Source organism: Sander lucioperca, chromosome 15 (genome assembly GCF_008315115.2).
Source record: "Sander lucioperca isolate FBNREF2018 chromosome 15, SLUC_FBN_1.2, whole genome shotgun sequence".
NCBI classification, from domain to species: domain Eukaryota; kingdom Metazoa; phylum Chordata; class Actinopteri; order Perciformes; family Percidae; genus Sander; species Sander lucioperca.
In genome coordinates this window covers 29743494-29764427 of record NC_050187.1, presented here as the reverse complement: position 1 = coordinate 29764427, position 20934 = coordinate 29743494, and the positions used below count along the sequence as shown (strand labels likewise).

The window sequence follows — 20934 nt, the reverse complement described above, 5'->3', positions numbered from 1 at the left end:
ACAAAACCAAATAAAATCAGTCGACAGACTGTGCCTTGGAACAGAGCCCTTCTCAACAGTATGTTCCAGGCCTGGTTGTGTGTGTGTGTGTGTGTGTGTGTGTGTGTGTGTGTGTGTGTGTGTGTGTGTGTGTGTGTGTGTGTGTTGCATCCTGCACTCACAGAAAAAAGAAATGGGGGAAATGAAAAGAGACGAAAAGTGAGAAATTCAGTAATCAAGAAATCCCAAATAGAAAACAAGAGAGATAAAAGGTAAACCTGTGTGTCACTATGCTGGTGCTGTTGAATGTGCTCAAATACGGATCTAACAGTGCTATTAGCTTTAAGGTTAAAATTAGGGACTAAACTTGATTTAAGGTTAAGGTTTGAGCAAAAAGTTATGGAACACATGCAGCGACAGGGGGCGTAAGTATAGTAAGACCCGTGTGTAATACTGCAAAGTTGTCCATGAGTAACTCTGTGTACAATTAATATGATTTGCTGTTCATCCAGCAATTTTTGGGCTACTTTCCTTACTTTGCTCCAAGTACCCTGTTCAGTGCAGTAGCTTTTATACGTTTCACTTATACTGCTCGGTCATGTATTTTAAATGTAAATTTTAGAGACCGTTTGCTTGGTAGCCTGTAAAGAACCTCATCTCTTCCATTGTTAGAGGGGGGAAAAGATGATGTGATGAAGTCCAAGCTATAATAAAAGTCTAAATGCAGAATTTGGTATTCAGACTCAGCAATGTGTACTTACTGTCTTTTATACTCTTCTTTGGTAGTTTTAAGACAGTATATTTCCATAATTTTTCTATCTACTTACCAACATATTTCTGTCTCTCTCAACAGACAGCACAGCCAGTATCTATGTGCTCCGTAAAGGATTCAGCCGTCTGACCCAGGATGTTTACTACCTTCCCATTGAGATAAACGACAACGGTTTCCCCGCTATGAGCAGCACAAACACCCTGACCATCAGAGTCTGTTCCTGTGACAGCAGAAACACCATCCTCTCCTGCAACGTGGAGCCCTACGTCCTACCTGCTGGTCTCAGCACTGGGGCGCTGATAGCTATCCTGGCTTGTATTGTCATTCTGCTGGGTAAGGAGCTATAACTTAAAATTAGAGATATGTTAGGTGTGGAATGTCAAAGAAATGACTGATTTACACAAGATATTCTAGCAGTGTGTTTACAGAATGAGTCTTTTAACCAAGTCTGTCAACTTGATGTCCAAATAATACCAAACAACACTATATTTACTTTACACGGAGGTGAAATGTGGGGAAGTGAATCAGGCTGTCCACCTCTGTAAATGTTGCACTGCATTGTTTGAGCTCCTGGAGCCACCTGTGTATTAGCAGCTACAGCATCACTTCTATACTCTCTCATACCCCCATCCTTGCGTAATCCTTTAGTCTGGGCACATTTGAGTGACAATCCGTTTTATTTTTTATTTCGTGAAATTGTGCACAATGGGCTTTCAAAACCAGCAAATGTTTTAAAAGTCTTCAATTGTGTCCCCAGCTTTAGTTTTCTTCCTCAGTGCACAAGGATACCCACGCTGCAGCTGTTATCCATCTTCCTTTTTTTCTGTAATGTACTAGCACATTGTATCTTCACAGCTGGAGTTTATACTGCATTCTACCATAGTAGTACACAACTGAGAACCCTTTAGAAGGTGGACATGTTGCTAACCACCAGCAATTAAAATGCCAAGTGTGTGTATAGCACAATAGAGTGATGATATTAATTAAACTGTCCAAGGTCTAATTACACATCTCCCACAGTGCATACTAATTATTTAATGCCAGCTTTTCCCATTTTTCACTGATATTGTGTGAGGACTGTTGTGTAATCCTTACATCCAGAGCAATTTTTGATTTGTGCGTTTCTTTTTGGCAGCAATAGTGGTGTTGTTTGTTGCACTGAGGCGTCAGAAGAAGGAGCCATTGATAGTGTTTGAGGAAGAGGACATCAGGGAGAATATAATCACGTATGATGACGAGGGAGGTGGTGAGGAGGACACGGAGGCTTTCGACATCGCTACACTGCAGGTATGAAGAAGGGCAGGGTGGCATCCTAGTATTCTTTATGTTTCTCTGTTTTTGTTAAAGAAGGTAGAGTCAATGAAGAATAAAAATGTGAAATAGGGCTGCACGATAGGAGGACAATATCTAATTGTAATTATTTTGACTGATATTGCGATTGCGATATGAGTCACGATATTGGAGGGAATATTCGTTTTTGTATCATTATTCTCATTTTCAATGAAAATTATTAACATTGAAAGAAATTAAAATGTTTATAGTGTGAATTTTTGCGAGGATCTGTACCAAACAAAGATTTTTTTCTTTAGTCTGTAGAATAGGATTTGTAGGCCGGGACGTCTCTGCAGCACCACAATACTTAACTCAGAATGGTTTGACACATATTTTACCATTAACAAATATTGCACCCCCCTGCGATTTGGATATTGCACTAGTCCATATTGCGATTTCGATACAACTGCGATTAATTGTGAAGCCCTAATTTAAATTTTATTCATATTCACTTATGTTACTTGCTGATATTAGAGCATGATGTACCTCATTCGCCAACAAACAATGTTTCGTCAGCTCTTTCTCATGCTCTCCAACTTGAAAGTCTCTTAAGAGCCTTATCTGACTGGTGCTCTCTTTCTAATTGTCCAGAACCCAGATGGTGCCAATGGTTTCCTGCCAAGAAAGGACATCAAACCAGAGCTTCAATATCCCATGAGGCCTGGCGCTGGCCGTCCTGCAGCCAATAGTGTCGATGTTGATGACTTCATCAAGACTCGAATCGCAGAGGCTGACAGCGACCCGACTGCACCTCCTTACGACTCCATTCAGATCTACGGATATGAAGGCAGAGGATCATTGGCTGGGTCATTGAGTTCCCTCGAGTCTGTCACAACAGAGTCTGACTTGGATTATGACTATCTGCAGAGTTGGGGGCCAAGGTTTAAGAAGCTGGCAGATTTGTACGGAACCAAAGACTGCTTCATTAACGATGGTGATGATGGGGAAGACTCTTAACAGTGGTCTTACTGATTGGACGCCCCCGATCTCTGATTTATGGATTCCATGAGGATTTGTTAACTGAGGGTAACACTCCCCAGTGCCCAATTGTTATCTACAACCTGATCAGTTTATGCCAATGTGCAACGGACATTAACAGCTCTCCCTTTCACAGCGCCTCCCTGGTCCTCCAAGACGATTTGTTAATGAACACATAATGAACGCCCAGTATTTCCAAAATCTCTCTCTTTTCCCACCTACAGTATGTCTCCTTCCCTTTCTTTTTCTACAGACTTGAGCATTTCAGGGCTAGGAGATTTGTAATGCCACAAGTTTGTCAGTTTGAAAGTAAATTGTTGGGAAAAAAATGTTGCTGTGTGATCAAAAAAAACTTGCTTATAGCGAACTGTTTAGTTTCTTAGAGGTTCTATATACTTTTGTGGACCAGATTCACGTACTTCCTCCAACGGTTCCTGAGTGGGGTATATTCCCTTAGTTGCTCTCTTTGTGGTGTTTGTAAAAAAGACACAGAAAGACAGGAAGAGAAAGATACAAGCTAATTAAAAGAAAAAGTTAGTCTGGGATCCAGCAACTGTCTGATGTTATGGAAGGGAAATAAAAGGGTTCAAACAGTTGAAAAAACTTTTTTTTCAAATGTGTGTGCAAAATTCAGCAGTTACTGTGGTATCGATAGCGTGACAGACTCTGGGTTGTTGATACTTTGAAGGCGCTCAGAGCATCTTCACAGTATGGTGGCCTTATAATAAATAAACAACAACTCCAGGGGTGAACACAACAGGAGTAACGATAGAGACTGCTAGCTTCAGTAGCTACACACAGACAAATGATCCCACAAGGACTGGTTATCTGTGAAAATGCTACACAAATACCTTTTTTCTAGTCCCAAAAGAAGACAGACTCAACATGGATTCAATTGAAAAACTGTGGACGATTCTTTGTTTTCATTCTTCACTGCAGAGAAGATGTGAAAAGAAAAGCTGCCCCTCTCCACGCCCCTGTGTCCCCAATCCTCCTATCAACAATCACTTTCCATACCGAGTCCACCGACAAATGATCACTTCCTCATTCAGAGTCCACCAATGATGATCAATCACAATGAGTAAAAACCTGTGAGCTCTAAAAATCGCCTTAAACTTAATGGACACTCTTGCAACGCAGTGCATTCTCTTTATTTTCTCTCCTTTTGTTTCTTTTTGTAACTTGAAAAGTATATTCAGAAAGCAAACTATTCTCCATGATGATAGGTATGTACAGAGCAATGTGCAGACATGTGATATATCACTTTGAGGATCCAACTTGCGCCTGGTGCACTCTTTAAATAGGATGTGTAGTTTCTGCCAGCACGGAAAATGTAGACCGTGAAAATGTGCATTGTGTTTTTTTCCCCCCAACACCAGCTATGTTGGCAGCAACACCTGTTGTATCAACACATGTTGCTATTTAAACATAAAATGTGCACACTGGAAAATAACACAAGGTGTCTTTTCGGAGCAACATATACAGAGAGGCTGAAAGCAGAACATCCTTTTTAAGAGTGTAGGTTCTTGTTCAATCTCTTTTTAATGTTATATTATTATTGTTGTTTTTTATTATTATTATTATTATCATCATTATTATTATGACAATAATTGTCTTTCTTTGGCTGCAGCTACACAGGAACACATTCACGTTTAACTCTTTGCAGCTCAGATTATGGTTGTCTAAACATGCAGAACTACATAGTATTTCATTTTCATTTTTGGACAGCTATAAGAAATCTACTGCCAAAAGTTAAATATCCACTTTGGTTTATTGCCTGTGTGAATACAACCTCTCTCTTTTTTTTTTTTTTTTTTTTTTTGTTTCTCTTTTTTTTTTCATTATTTGGCGTTTCTTCGTTCCTTCTCCCTGTTTAAGAGGAAAACTAGCAATCTGTTGCAGTGAGAGAACGCCTCGTTTTTATTCTCTGTCAAGTTTTATGGTACCAATTTGTACAATTTTAAAAGTTCTTATTTTAGTATACATGCAGAATATTCCAGTATTACAACAAAAAACATGTTAAGAAGATTAAAAAAAAAAAAAATGTTACAGCATCACACTTATATTTTCTGAACATTGTAATGTTGCTTTACTATGTGCTTCAATCTCCGAAGCGAAAAAAAACTTTGAAATAAATGCTCTTTTTATAAAATGATATTGAACAGTGTGTGGAAGTTAACTTTGTGTTAGCTTAGGTACTTAATGGCTTACATTTATACTGACAGGATACCCATTACTTGATGCAGTGGCAGTCAGGTGGTCTTTATGGGATCCATGCACGGAATATATAGTACAAAGTCAAACAAAATTGCAAAAAAAAAAACTTCAAAAAGAAGAAAAAAAAACTGGGTTTGCTTTCTTTTTATGAAATCATTTGAATCTGCCTTTGTTTTAGTAATTTTACACATTTGACAGTTTGTTTGGTAATGAAAGCAATATATAGAAAAAAATGAACAAAACTTATTCATATCACGCTATTCAAAAATACCGGTTTTATCAAGAACGATATGATAAGGCACACCCCTACCGGCAAGTCAAATACAGGCAAGGGCACATTCCTGGTAGATTACTTTGCAACACTACGAAAGATAAAATAATTGCCATTGTGATAACTTTTTTTTATAGATTTTTACAGAAGTGTAAAATCTTGTCTCATAATAATATGAACTGCAGTGCGCTACTTTGGCGTCTAAAAAGCATTTGAACTGGACTTCCTGGATGGTATTTCATGTCTCACTGGTATCTGAAAAAACGAACTCCCTTCAACGCAGCCATTTGCGTTGTTTTGACACAGGGCTGACTAAGAGTCTCCAGCCATGATAACAACTCTGTGAAGCTTTACTTAGGCACAGCGGTGCTTTGAGCTAAATGCTAACATGCCGATGTTTAGCAGGCATAATATTTACCGTGTTTAATATTTGAACGTAATATATTTTGCATGCTAACATTTGCCAGTTTGCACTAAACACAATGCGAGGCTGATGGGATGACATACGTTTTGTAGGTATTTCGTCATAAACCCAAGCCTTGGACAACTTAAAATGTTGACATAAAGACCTGATGATATCACCATTATGGAGCCACGTCACTAGTAGGGTTGGGTACCGTTTGGATTTTTATGATTCCGATGCCGAACCGGTACTTTTAAAACGATTCCGATTCCTGAAAAAAACTGAAAAATGACATAAAAGAAAGGCTTTTTTTTTTAAATGGAGTTTTTTTTGTTTTTTATTGAAAATTATTTAAATTGAACAATATATTAACGTTTTAAAGTACTTAAATATATAATAAGTAAACCTAAGTCACCTAACACATAACTACAATAATTTAACAAATAACAGTTACACTATTAACAAGTAACAACAAAATACATGTTGTTGAGTTGGTATGCCAACCACCTTCAAACTTTAGCAGTTCTTTTGCAGAAAAATGACCATATTTGCCTTCTCTGACAAGATACCACACCTCTCCTACTTAGGGCATGTCGGTTTCGGTACCCAACCCTAGTCACTAGGGTGGCTAGAAATAAAACCCTTTTAGAACCCGTAATCTGGTCTGGTTGGTTTTTTCAACTACTTGTTTTTTAAATTAGGTTACAGACCTTTCTATGTTTTGCAGTGAGAACCTTTTTTTTTCTATGTGGGTGCAAAAGTTACCAGAACCAATTATTCAGGAATTCTGGAATCACTTCAACATTGCTTATTAAGCCACTGGCTCCACAAACACACCTTTGGGAAGACTATCGTTTTCATCGCCTCCATCATAAAGAAAGAATTGGCATGCAAAAAAATACAACAAAAAGACAGACAGACACAGACACACACAGACACACACAGACACACACACACACACACACACACACACACACACACTCTCCTCGGGGAGCAACACCTGAAAGGTCAGGCTGCACTTTGGATGCACAACAAAGAGGGGGACATAGAAAGAGAGAGGCAGTGAGGAGACACAAAGGAAGAAGTGAAAGGAAAGAGGGGAAATAGAGCTGAATGGGCAGGGAGAGAGAGAGGACTGGTGCAGCAAAATGATACCATGTTGTGGTTATTTTACTGAGACTTTATTATTTTAATGTGGAGAGGACATGAGAATGAAATATTTGTGATCTTTCTGACCTGGCAGAAGAACACAGCATTCACAATAAATAAGGGTTATTTTCATTAACAGTTGATTTGCTTACAATTTTCTCGATTAACAATGTAAAAGGCACACAATTGCCCAAAGTCGAAGTTTACATGTACTGTATGAGCTGTTTGTTTTGTCTCAACAGTCCATCCATCCATCCATCCATCCATCCATCTTCGTCCGCTTATCCGGTCGCGGGTCGCGGGGGTAGCAGCTCCAGCAGGGGACCCCAAACTTCCCTTTCCCGAGCCACATTAACCAGCTCCGACTGGGGGATCCCGAGGCGTTCCCAGGCCAGGTTGGAGATATAATCCCTCCACCTAGTCCTGGGTCTTCCCCGAGGCCTCCTCCCAGCTGGACGTGCCTGGAACACCTCCCTAGGGAGGCGCCCAGGGGGCATCCTTACCAGATGCCCGAACCACCTCAACTGGCTCCTTTCGACGCGAAGGAGCAGCAGCTCTACTCCGAGCTCCTCACGGATGACTGAGCTTCTCACCCTATCTCTAAGGATGTCTCAACAGTGCAAAACCCAAATAGCTTTTCCGTGTACAATCATAGAAGACTAAAAAACAGCAAATATATACCTAAATGAGGCTAGAAAAAACTTGACTTACATGGATAGATAATTCGTTTTTTATTGATCGACTACATTTTTCAGCTCTACAATGAATTCTGGGTATTGTAAAAATGTAATAGGAATATTGCATTCTTTGGCCTACAGTGGGAATATTTGAATAATCTTCTGTGCAAGTAACATTCAAAATTCAAGATCTGAAATGAAATGATCCTTAAATAACTAAGGCCAGATAGCAAGATGAATAAGAACAGAGGGGTAGGAGGAAGGAGAATTTAAAGCTACACTAAGATTGTGATGTTAAAGGAATTCCCACCCAAAAGAAGTTACAAATAGAAGAGTGTGATTTATGAGATTATCATTAGTATCTGTAGTGACTCTGCTGCAGTCCAAGTTCCATTAAATCTAAGATGGGTGTGTTTCTACATAAATTGCAGCATAGCATCATTTATTGTTCAAAAGAAACAAAGACAAAAGTAGTATAAGTACAAGAATCTAGTAGAGTGAGAGAAAATAAAAGACAAGGATCTGAGCGTTCCCACTGCTAACCATAGTTCAACATGGATCAAACAAAGAAGAAGAAAGGGAAGAGGACAGATAAATATTACTGCACATGAATTAGCAAAATATGCGAGGTGGAAGAAAGGGTAGTGTGAATAAAAGAGGAAGAAAGATCAAGAGGAAAGGTTGAAAAAGCAGTAAACATGTGTGCCTCCTGCTAACCGTGGTCCCACTGGGGAAGAGGGGTGTGGAGGGAGGAGAGGTGAACTTCTGCACCTGACTGGACCTCTCTTTCTGTGTCCCGCTGGGAGAAAGAGAGAAGAGACAGAAGGAAATTGAAGGAGAATCAATCAGAACAAGGAGGACAAGTGAACTGTTGTGTGTACCAGCTAGAGGTGACAGAGGGGAAGGAAGGAGGACGTGGAAAGGAATGAGCTTGTGAAGGGGTGAGGATTAAAAAGCAGAGGATGCAGCCAGGAAGGAAGAGCAGGGAGGTGAACTTTTGCACCCGTTTATGCAAACTTAGCATTTCCAGCTGGGAGAAAGACAGATGACCCTAAGACAAGGGCAATCAAGTTTTGCTGGTTCAAAAAAAGAAGAAACATTTTAATAGCTAATGGGCCAAATGTGATGTTGTCAGAGTTAGAGCCCGACTGATATATCGGCCGATATTAGGCATTTTCCAAACTATCGGTATCGGCATTTATAAAGGCCGATAAATGAATATTTAAAAAATAAAATAAAAAACAAACTCAACACCCTTCAACCATGTTATGAGTGTTGGTGTTGCATAGTTTGTCCACCAGAGGGCGCTCTACAACGTCCCTGTTGGCAACCGCTGCATGAAAAGTGGGATTTTCGTCAGTAAGCGGCACTGTAGATTGTCGTGGAAGTTCAGGTTTACGACTGTAAACGGCAATTTACAGGCAACACCGAAAACTGCCGTGAATTGTCGGAACTTGACGTGGGCCTTGCTTGGCAGTTGTCCAATGACCCCCCCTCCCCCTAATTCTATGGGAGGCTTTAACGTGTAAATGAAAATGCTGTGAGCTATACAAATGCAAATCAGGGTAGCAGCAGAGGGAGTTTTACCCCAGGTGACATTTTTCTAAAAGGTATTAACTTAATTTTAAGAAAATCTCTGGTATAAATAGATCAGGCTCAGTATAGCCTAATTGTAGACTCTTACATTTTAGCTTGAATTGATTTATTTAATAAAAAGTATGCTAGATTAATTACTGTGTATGTCATTAGCAATGGCCAATGTTGTGTAAAAAAGATACACAAAACAATTTATTTCAACAATTAGTTTTTATCAGGCTTTGCCATAAAGGTAAAATGTGCATTCCATGCAAACAACATCACAGTCTCCTAGAGCTCATCCACTGTGCATAGTGGCATGACTACAGTGACTTCTCTTTGGTCTTGCTCATCCAAGATTGTGGTGGAATGGAGACAGAGGCAGTACAGTTTTCTAAGAGAAGTCTTTCTGCTGACACCAAAACACTGTGCTTCACATAAAGCATATATCAGCTTTGTCATTGCATGACAAAGTCCCAACCATTTGTCTTCTTAAAATACTGGCAAATTCAGCACCATATTCACATGTCCATGGCATATGAAGCTGTTGGCTCTGCTGAAATGGCCTCATAATCTGGACTTCAATTGTCCTATTGTTATTAAACTTTCCCAGTATTCCATTAAAACTCACTGTAATTCACCTCCACACCAGTCTGTGTGCTGTTCACGCCCTGCTGGTTAATCTGCCTCCTCTTTGTCTTTCTATATCACTCTGCCCCTACCCCCCGCCCATTGACATATATAAAAGCCCCCGCCCTCACTGCTTTGATTTGAAAAATAGCGGAGGGAGATGAGTCATCCGAGAGTTAGAGCAAAAGCTTCCAAAGTATGGGAGTATTTCAGGCCAACTGGTAAAAGAGTTGTCTGTACACTCTGTCAAACTTTACTTGCTCATCACGGGAGTACAACCACGCACCTAAAAAGGAAACACACAGGAGTTGTTCAAGATGTCCATGTCACCTCCGGGGCTCCGTAAAGATGTGCCCACAGAAAAGGAAAAGAGGTAATGCCGCGTGTTCTATTTACCCAAGGGGGTAAGCCTCTCCTCGGACCGCGAATCTCCTATGGCGCCATTTTAATGCTACAAAGCCATCACCTCCCGTTAGCATCCCATTGACTGCCATTCATTTTGGTGCCACTTTGACAGCGAATAACTTTACATCTGAAGCGTTTAAAGACTCTATTTGTCCATTGTTTATTTCTAAAGAAACACGACAATGTATAAAAGGCTCCATTACCTTGTACCTCACGTTATGGCTCCGTAGCAGACGTTTTTGTAAAAATAGGCTAACGATTGTGTCATAACCACGCGACTTACTGTCGCGTAGTAGAGGAATTACCGTATAGTACAGGAGAAGCTCGCAGGCAGTTTCGTCTCACATTAGCCGTTTAAGTGTAATTACTAATGTTAACTAGCATTTTAGTTAGCAATAATTAGCCTGTGCCTATGTTATCTCCTTACATATACCTACGCTCTCCATCTCTGCAAGATTGGGAATGATTGAGATTTCTCTTGGCACAGCTACCAGAAGACTTACAACTTTCAGACAGGTTGCTCACGGCACATTTACGTCATCTCTCTCAGTTGGAGGCTTCGCAGTAACGCTCAGCCATCACCGGAAAAGTGCTTCTAATATCCTTCACTGGTCTCCGTCCAGAGCAACAGGATCTGTTGGTCCATTCTTATATACTGTCTATGTATTTACCTCGCAACTCGGTTTTTACGAGGTCAAAGTCGTAAATACGTCCCCTGACCTCATATTTACGAGCTCGGAACTTGCACAACCTCGCAGTAGCGCGAGTTCAAAATCCAACATGGCCGCCCCCTGTATCAACAGTTGTGAAAGCTGCAGTAACATAAAGTTATAAGCACTTATGTCTTATTTGTGTCTCACTAAATCAGTCGTTCACACAGGCATGTTCAACTTCTATCTGTGGACATGTTGTTACGCTGTTTGCATGCACAAAAAACGGCGTAATGCGTTGTTATCAACTGGTTGCTAACAATAGCTAACCGGGCTAGAGCTAATGAAAACAATGAAAATCCGACTTTTAAATAGAACGCATTCAATTCGGGTATGACGTCATTCCCATTTGCGGCTTCCGAGTTCCGAGGTAAATAGAACGCGGCATTAGTATATGATTAATGAAATGGTGAGCTAGTCTGTTTATCAACTCTTGAGAATTACAATGACTGTCTTTTGATGTTAATGTTAATCTTTTTTTTACTAGCCATCGCATTCTTCCGTTCAGCGAGTGATGACAACCACGATCCTTCTTGACTACTATCAACACACTCTGATGAAAACAATGACTGACGACAACGTGCTCTGTGTTTACGAGGTCTAGAGAGATGTTCCGTCATTTCCGGTTTTCATTTTTTGGGCGACAATACAGATTAGCGCCGCCTGCTGTTATGGAGACGTATTATGTCTTGTGCACACGCAGAACGTACGCTCAAGTCAAGTAAGTTCATACCGGCAGCCGTTCCTTGAATCATAAATTAAGAAATAAATGAATGATAACAATACTCCAACACATATTCGATATTAGGCATGGTCCGGTTACTGGTTTCAAGGTATACGTGGTTTGAAAAAGTCACGGTTTCAAAACCACTAACATTTTCTGACATACCGTTCCTAAGGTATGAGCTGGACAGAAAGTCCAGTTTAGAAATCCCTCTCCCTACCAATGTGCAGTGTGTTTAAAAATAAAATACACTGTGTTCAACAAAGTTGTTTTTTAACCAGACATTTAAAAAAAATTATACATTTTAAGGCTGAAATATACATACATCATTTTCCTGGAGGTTATCATACCAGCCCCTGCCTATTCGATTTTAGTTTTCCTACTACCTGTTGTTCTTGCTTCCTCTCTCTCTCTCTCTCTTTGATTTCTGTGTACCTGTACAGACAGACAATCTTGACATGATACTGTGACAACTTTAACACATTTGATTATTCTCACCTTTCACACAAACGTATGAAAATCTATTTCTGATCCCAGCTACTGAATTGCATGGGCTTAACTGTCAATTTTCCGAGTGTAATGAAAACGACAATATGACAAATCACTTCCCCTGGGAGGAATAATTGCCATTATGAGTTGAAGCTTAATACCGACTGTGTTGTTCTTGGTTCCATGCAGCAGCCCTTGTGCACTTGAGCATTGCACAAGAAAGAGAAAAGGCATGATTCAGCAGCTTGAGAGAAGGCAAAGTTAGAAAGAAAAGTCATTTGAAGTGGTACTTTTCTTTCTTCTACTTTGTACATTTAATCTTTCTAGCTGAGCTTGAGGCCTACAGAATAAGATTTAGTTTCAGCCAGGGACCAATAAAGTACACAAATATCTGACGGAAACTTGTTTTATTTATGTTGAGTCACAATTTGTAGCTTAACCAAACAGAAGGCTGCCATCTCACCTGTGCTAATGTTATATTACAGAAATGCACACTCACCAAGGCCAAGGCTTTTATAGCAGCTGCATGTCTCTTCCCTCTTTCTGTACCTCCCTCTCATTTTTTTATGATCTATCTGTATCTGACACCACTCCTGCCGTTTCTTTTCCGTTTTCCACCTGACTCCTCACCTTCCCCTCTTGTCGTTTTACTTTCATCCTTCCTCTCTCCCCGTCCATGTCTCTCTGCCTCTCGTGCCTCACTCCCATGTTAAGATAATTACAGTTCATTCTGTGTCAGTGTGTAGGGGGATCCCAGGCTGGCTGAAGCCTGATTAGTTTTTAATCATGAAGTGGCACTTGAGTAAACAGGGAAATATTCTCCCCGTCACTCCAGAGAGGAGAGATGTGCTTGTGTGTGTGTGTGTGTGTGTGTGTGTGTGTGTGCGTGTGTGAAATAGTTTGTGTACAAGCTGGATGGATGTCCTTGGGTGCGCTACAAACAGACAGTAAGTTAATTAAGCCAGTCAGTCAGTAATGTAGTTATTCATCCATTTTGCCAGTGAGTCTGTAAGTTGGTTAGATGCAAGGGGAATGTGTTTTTGTATCAGCTGGATGTCCTTGAATGAACTGCAAACAAACACGGCAAGCAACCGCTCACACAGCAAATTAACCCATCAGTCAGTCAGTAAGTAAGTTGATTGGTAAAATGGAAAGTTAATTATTTAAGGAGTCAGCTATTCCCACATTTAGCGACTTATCTTCTTCGTCTGTCATTCAGTTTGGCAGATAGATGGATCTTTCAGCATGCACTCTAATTCAACAGGCATTTGACAGATGGTAAAATGAGAAAGTGGTCAAAGACTGACACAATTATAAAAAAACCACGAGCTCTTACAATATTATATCATACGTAAGGGTTAATGCCCAACAAGGTGTCCATTATCAGGAATTAATGGACGACGGGAAGGCCAGAACTGTCTGCTGGGCAGCATGGCACAGAATGGCACTGTTTCTCTCGATACGCTTCTAAACTTGTTTAGTCCGTATGCAGAAGTACAGTCTGTAGTTTAGGCAACAGCCCTACGGCTAGGCCTGTCGCGATAGTCAATAAATCAATTAATCGCACGATAAAAAAAAATGAGCTTGATAATTTTTCCGCCCGCGATAATTTCCATTTGCATTCTCTCTCTCGATGACCACTCTTGGTTCCTTAGCATAACGAGGAGTGAACCCTCTTGTCAGTCGCATGGTCTTTGTCTGGGGAGGCGGGACTCCTGATATCTCTGTGCCCAAGTAGCAGTGCTTCGGCTGTAGCCTACTTCCACCCAATATAGTCCCAAGTCAATATCTGCCTAGGAAATCGTCTAGTCTTAATCTGCATTGCTATTTGTACTCGTCGTGAATACGCAGGCCACAAGAAGTAATTAGGTTTTGTTTTTGTTGTTGTCGGGTCACTTTTACTCACGACTTGCTAACCGGCAACATAAGATTCCATTCACTACGCTAAGCTAAGCTAGCGGCGGCGCTGCCGGACTAAGACAATGTATGCACTGAGAGAAAAATGCCACAAACGGTGGCGTATTCCTTTAAAAGCAATTCTGGTTGTTTCATAAATTTGTTGAAGTTGAAATGCAAAACAGTTTGCTGATGATGATGTTGACTTCTGACACTGTCAGGCTTGCCCTCAGGTGAGAAAACTTTTTCATCCACAAGGATCAACACAGCAGCTAACTCTGGCCCAACTACTGCACGGCTAAATCTCAGCTGTGTGGTGCACCTGCTACATGTTCTGGCGAAATCTGACAAAAAGGGGATGTTTCACACAATTTCAAAAAAATTGAAGGTTGTTTGTGTTTGCAATTAGCTGAGATAAAAGCTAAGCACTGTTTGAAGCCACCAGCTGGACTATTATGTGTCAAAATCTCGGTTGATGCTCAAAGCTGTGTCATGGGAAGATTAAATGGGTCCCCAAATGATTATGGAAAAATTGGCATCGAAGCCCACCGGCAGAATTATTTTTTTAAAATGCCTCCCCAAATGGTGCAGTGAGGGAAATCAAAAATGTCAAAATATTGAGTTAAAAAAATGTAAGAAGAAGGCTGTATTCTCTGTTCTCCATTCATTTATCCATCTCCTCCTCTCTTCTTCCGCTCCTCCTCTCCTTTATGTCCATCCATAAAATAAATAATGTGATTGCTTTATGTCAAAGAATTGTCATTGTCTTCATAGATACAAACAATACAGGGGTCAATACGTCACACTGTCAACTTAACTTTCCACAGTAACACACAATCCCATGCAAACATATACCAAAAATGATGAGCGACAACAGGCTCTCTGTGGAGAGGTTTTTACTTCCGAGGTCTGATGAATCAAACTGCAGCTCTCTGGATTTGCGTTTATGGTGGCATTTTGCTGGTGTGTCGGGAGCTGAACATAAATGAGTGGTTAGAGAGAGGTTACTTTAATACAGAAGATACAACAGAAAAAGCAATGAGAAAAACCAACTACACGTCATGTATGTCTGTGCGTGTTTGAAAGGACACCCTTTAGGGAGAGAGGGAAAGAGCGAGCCTGCGTCTCAGTGAGTGAAGGTTATGTAAAAGCAATCAGAGGCCTGTTTAATCTTTCAGAAAGAGAGCTTGCTCATTTCCATAATCATCATCTCCCTTTCCCTGATCCCCCGCACTGCTTTGCAGCATGCAGAGCCACCAGTCCAAGACAGTAAAACGAGTCTGTGTGGGATCCAGTGAGAGACTACCTCCCCTACTCCTCGTCTCCTCTGGTCCTCATAATCCACCTCTGGTCTCAACGCCTGGCCAAACTTAAAGGTGGGTTGGAAAGCCTGCCGTCATGGAGAGGGCTTAGACACAATAATCTTAGACAGTCTCTCCCGGAGGGCATTTATAGTGCTGCACTCGATTGTACACACAACAAGTGACATAAATAGTTGTGTTAAGAATAAGAAAAATAAGATGGTGAGACGTTTAGACAGTATACTGTGTGGAGTACACTGACACCTTCAGCCAGGATGCATTTGAGTTATAAGCTTTCATGATTTAAGTGAGTGATTTAATCATAGGTGAGTGATGAAGTATAAGTCTTATTCTGCCTACATCAGCTTACATCATTTTTTATTTACAATGCTTCGGTTTATGCCTCCTGGCCAATTTAGGTAAGAGTTAGCCCATGATCCTGTTTAAGCGTATTTACACTCCTTATATCTAGTTCCACCCTTGGAGCAATCAAGACCACACAGCAGTGACACAATCTTCATTCTAAATGTTGATTCTGTCAAGATTAGTTTCCTCTATCAAATTAAACAACTGCACACAAGAAAAAAGAATAGAAAACTGCACAGATATGACAGTCGTGACATTTCTATATTACATCATGCTTGTGTATAGTCGTATGTTCCAAAATTAATTTTGATATGTGAACGATTGGACCAGTTTCTTGTGCCTGCGTGTGTCAGATTATTGCTCAGCATGCAGGAGTTTACTTGAAACTTTGTGCTCAGATATGACCTCATTGTCTCCCACTGGCGCCTGCACAAAGATAAGAATAGGTGTGCAAAGAACAGGTCTCATATTCCTCTCTTCTGTCTCACGTAATCCAGCACACAAATTGCCTTCCTTTCTCCTCAGGAAACAACTGCCGGTTCTCTAGCCTGCAGTTACTCTTCTTCTTTCAGTGTGGCTTCTATCATCCCATCATACCGGCATGCATTAGGTGACAGGTCTGTAACCACAAAAATTGTTTTTCGCTCATATTGTTATTGGATTTCCCAAAACCATAGATGGAAGAACTCTGGTTTGCATTGTGATAACAATGTCTTGGTACTGTAGTCTGGAAGCAAGGCTGCCATAATGGAAGGAAGAGCAGAGAAAAGCAGCACAGACACAGAGCAGAGCACATTCAGCCAAAACATGTTTTGGCCAAGTGATGGCACACCGCAATGATCTCTGAATTTAGAACAATACACTGAAAATTGTGTCTGTAGCCAGTGTCACCTGGTAAATCAGCTTAATCATGTTAAAATGCAAAGGTGCAATACACAAGGCTAGAGCCAGACTCTATCTCAGAAATATTAAACCAGGCAAACAATCTGCATCTTTCATCTGTCTGGAACAATTGGACCTCTGATGTTTGATTTGCCCACTTCAAAACTCTTTGATTGGACCAACCAAATATCTGTTATCTGATGTATCAGCTACACAACTCTAGTGCATGACCGGTTTGCACCCAAACCGATTTGATCAACAACTGGGCCCAAATAATCGTCTCCAGTGGATGGACAGGCTGAAAGAGCTTTTCTGCACCATCATGGTTACACGCAACACTGATTCTGACACAAGAGAAGATATTACACCCATTTGAGATGTGACACTGCAGATGCCAAAAAGGCAGAAAAGAGCAGGAGGAAAGAGGATAAGAGAATATAAAAGAGGGGACAGAGAAAAGAGTCTAGATTAATCTCTTCCCCCCTTCTTCCATTTAGCATCAACTGAACCCGCTCATATTTAATGCATTTTTAATGAACTGATCTTTCATTGCAAATCTAAAGCTAATTTGGTGTGTTATGAATCCTCTTTGCTGGTTAGCCAACACGCTAAAGCTGACGGTCGCTGTGAAATGTGAGCGTGTGAGATTGCTTGCAGTGATATGCGTACATGTGCAGGGTCTCTTTGTTTCTGTGTGGGTGTTTCTTGGCATGACCGTTGTTTTGGTGTGTGCATTGGTAAGGATTTTGCTGTGGCTGTGTGTGGCTCACAGATGGGTTGGATATGCAGTGTGGGCACAGAGGGGCTGGCTGAGCTACAAGCCATATCAGCCAATAGCGCCATTACTCACAATTAGACCCTAAATAGATTAAAGAATAGGGTGACAACCAGCCAGCCGCACAGAAAGAAAGAAATTGTATCATTATTGGCCCTTTTTTTCCCCAACTTTTCAGATTATTTATTGTGCATTGCTCTTTCATTCTGAATCCAGCACCATGAAGTGTTTGTATTTTTTTCGTGATGCTTCAAAGTCTTTGGACCTGCCTTCGTAGCTTTGACTTCACCTCTAGACAATGGAGTTGCTTTACTTCTAATGGTTACACATAAATGCAGGCTGAAGCCCTCCCTGGTTATTAGTATTACCAGGGGAAACCGGTAATTTGGTTTTGCCCATGCACACCGGTAATTTCAATCAGTCATCCAGATGGTATAATAATTTACTGGGGGAGGTTTATGGCAAACCAGGGACACAGCACACCACAACACAAACAGTACAGCAAAACAGGCACAACTCTAACAACTGTTGCCTCTCTTTCCTGCCCCTGGTTTTACTGTATAGCCCTATGATAAGATGCCAGCTGAAAAGGTCAATAAGAGAGAAACACAAAACAATGATCTAGGTTGGATTAAAATACCCTGGGGAGTCCCTAGTGTTACCCCAAAATAGAGTTGTACTGTAAGTAGGAACTAGGTTGCACTTGGGTGGTCCGCCCAGTTGTATTAAAGCCAAGTAGTGGTGTAAAGGTTAACAGACAATACTGTGACTACATTGACAAACAACAGATCCGACCAAAATTCTGTGTGAAACTGGTCAAAAATCGACAAGGCTGACAAGAAATGATGTTTCTAATTATTTATTTTTTTGTCCTGTGACTGCCCCTCTGCTGCTAGCTACGTTCTCCAATCACATACCCATTTCAAGCTACCTGCTGAAAAAAATCCCAGATAGAAATACCACATTCAACCAAGTCCACTGCTGCCTGAAACCGTTACATCACATTCACAGTCTCCAAAATGCAATGTATGATACAGTATAAAATGCTGGTGGCACCACAAACCTTGTTCCCAGCTGAAGGCAATACATAAAGCCATAAACTGATATATTTACAAGGACATACCTGTATCCCACATATGGTGTTGTTGAAAATACCACAATCATTATTTGATCAGTATTTGATTTCTGATGGTATTAATCATGCTTTTTCTAAAAACCCACACACTTCCCTGTATGCCCTGGGTTTTCAGTTTTGGTTTCATCCCTGTTTATGGTGTGTGGAAAATAATTAAATAACTAATTTCATACATAACTGCCAGAAAACATTCACTCATAACATTAGGCTGACTTGTTTGGAGATTAATTAGGTTAAATTTGCACTTTTTATTTCAGTTTCACAGTAATTTGATTTGATTTTTTTTTTTTTAATCTCTAGCAGACATGATTTCACCACTGCTGAGTTAATGCATAACAATGAAATAATTACTTACAGCCAATTTGGATAGAAGCTTAGATGATGAGCAATCTATTATGAACAAATCAAGAAGTATTTTCTCTCTCAGTAGCTACCAATCTGGGACTTTCCTTCCAACCAATACCATTTTTTTATTTTGCTGCATGAAATTCATTAGTCATGCCTCATGGCATGCTCTGCACTCAAGTCATATTTTGTGGCTCAGTGCAGAGCAAAACAATATTAATGATGCCTTTCACTGGCTGAGGGTTCACTCCTTAGGACCAAAAGGTAACCTCAAGAATTATCTTTAATGTCTCTTTACGGCTTTTCTCCTCACTGTACACTTCATGTGCATGCAATAAAAAGGAAAGAACATTTTTCCTTCATCTGGAGAGAGATTAATTGAGCACATGGTGATGTCTCTGGAGGGTTGGGTATTACAGGTTATAGCGAGGTGCGTAATTGAAGCTTCAGGCACACAGTAACTGCAGTTAAGGCATTGCTAATTGATTTGTCAGATAAAACCCTACAATGAATAAAAACTATGTTAAGAATGGGGTAACAACACATGGGACTGCCCGATGTATGACACTGCATTAATAGGTCATCTGGTTATGATTTGTTTTTCATTCACGGGGGTTAAGGTTCAGGCAAATCCACTCATCATTAAGTTTATCTTTAAACATGTCTGTCAGTAAATTCAAATATTCTACAAAGTTCATTGTTGTTTTCCTTAAATATGTCCCAGATATTCACCTTTTCCTTCAGGTTTAATCAGAGGAGTTAGACACAAAAAAAAATAGTTAGATACTTTAAAATATTAAACACATTATACTATATAATTTTTTGGTATAAGGGTATTGCAGTAGAGAATATGACATAAAAAAATATTGTGACATAAAAATGCCTTTAGGAGGTGAACCCTGAGGAAACATGTATTACTACACAATCATTACGTTTACATGCACACCAATATTCCACTATTATTAAGAATATGACAATATTCCGAATTTGATACAGGTCACGTAAACAGCATATTCCAGTTGGATATTCCGAATAAGCCCTTTTTCCGAATATAGCATTTTCCGATTAAGACGTGGGATATTCCGGTATTATTCGGGTTTTAGAGGCATTCTTTGGACATGTATACATGTAAACGGGAATATTAGTGAAATACTCACTTTCATTAGCCATGTAAACGGCTTAGTCGGAATATCGTCTTTTTCGGAATTAGGGCAAAAACCGGAATATTATGTGCATGTAAACGTAGTCAATGTTGGATTGCTGTCAGTTCAAATTCCTCGATGAGTTTCATTTCACATCAAGCTGTTTGAAATAAGGTTCAGTTACGGACATAATCCCATTTACGTCCTCACCCCTGCTAGCAGGGTAACAGCTACCATTCTCCATGAAAACAGTTCCTTGTCTGCCTGAGATTCCTCTTGGTCAATGGTTTTGCTTGTTTGGTAGCAGAATAAACAATGAACTGGGCATTTCATGATGGAGGCATAAATTAATTTGTGGTTAATATGTGATTTAAGGGGGTTATTGTTTGTATAAGGGTAATTCTTCAACTATGGTACTCTTTGAGCAAGACAGTTTCAGAAAATAAAAACATTTCTACAAACAGTTTTTTTTTTTCTATCAGTTGGTTTCTCAATCTGTCTAGAAACCTTCCCTGAAGTTGGCTGTGATGATTTGTATTGAATAATATATATTTTTTGCCATTTTTATCTGACAGTCCAAGAAAACGGTCATTTCCATCACATAACAAAAGATGTTTTTAAGAGAAAATAATTAAATATCTTCGGTTATAAATATATTTGATTAAATAGCACACACAGCTGTTCAAATTTGTAATTTATTATTTTTTCAAAAATGTAACTGTAAATATTTTACAATGTTCACACAAAAAAAAACACCTAAAACTAGGTCACTGGAACATTT

The 20934-nt window shown here is 40.0% G+C and overlaps 1 protein-coding gene and 1 long non-coding RNA gene across 2 annotated transcripts in view; one reads left to right on the top strand and one right to left on the bottom strand.

Annotated features, from left to right (window-relative positions):
* Positions 1-5223, top strand: part of cdh11 (cadherin 11, type 2, OB-cadherin (osteoblast)) — an 89333-nt gene extending 84110 nt beyond the window's left edge. Inside the window, exons 14-16 of the mRNA XM_031316129.2 lie at positions 833-1084; positions 1887-2038; positions 2675-5223. Of these exons, the coding sequence (XP_031171989.1) occupies positions 833-1084; positions 1887-2038; positions 2675-3040 (770 nt within the window). The 3' untranslated portion in view covers positions 3041-5223. The remainder of the gene's footprint in view (positions 1-832; positions 1085-1886; positions 2039-2674) is intronic.
* LOC118493258 overlaps positions 1-20934 on the bottom strand; it is a 185462-nt gene that overhangs the window by 53469 nt on the left and 111059 nt on the right. The window lies entirely within an intron of this gene.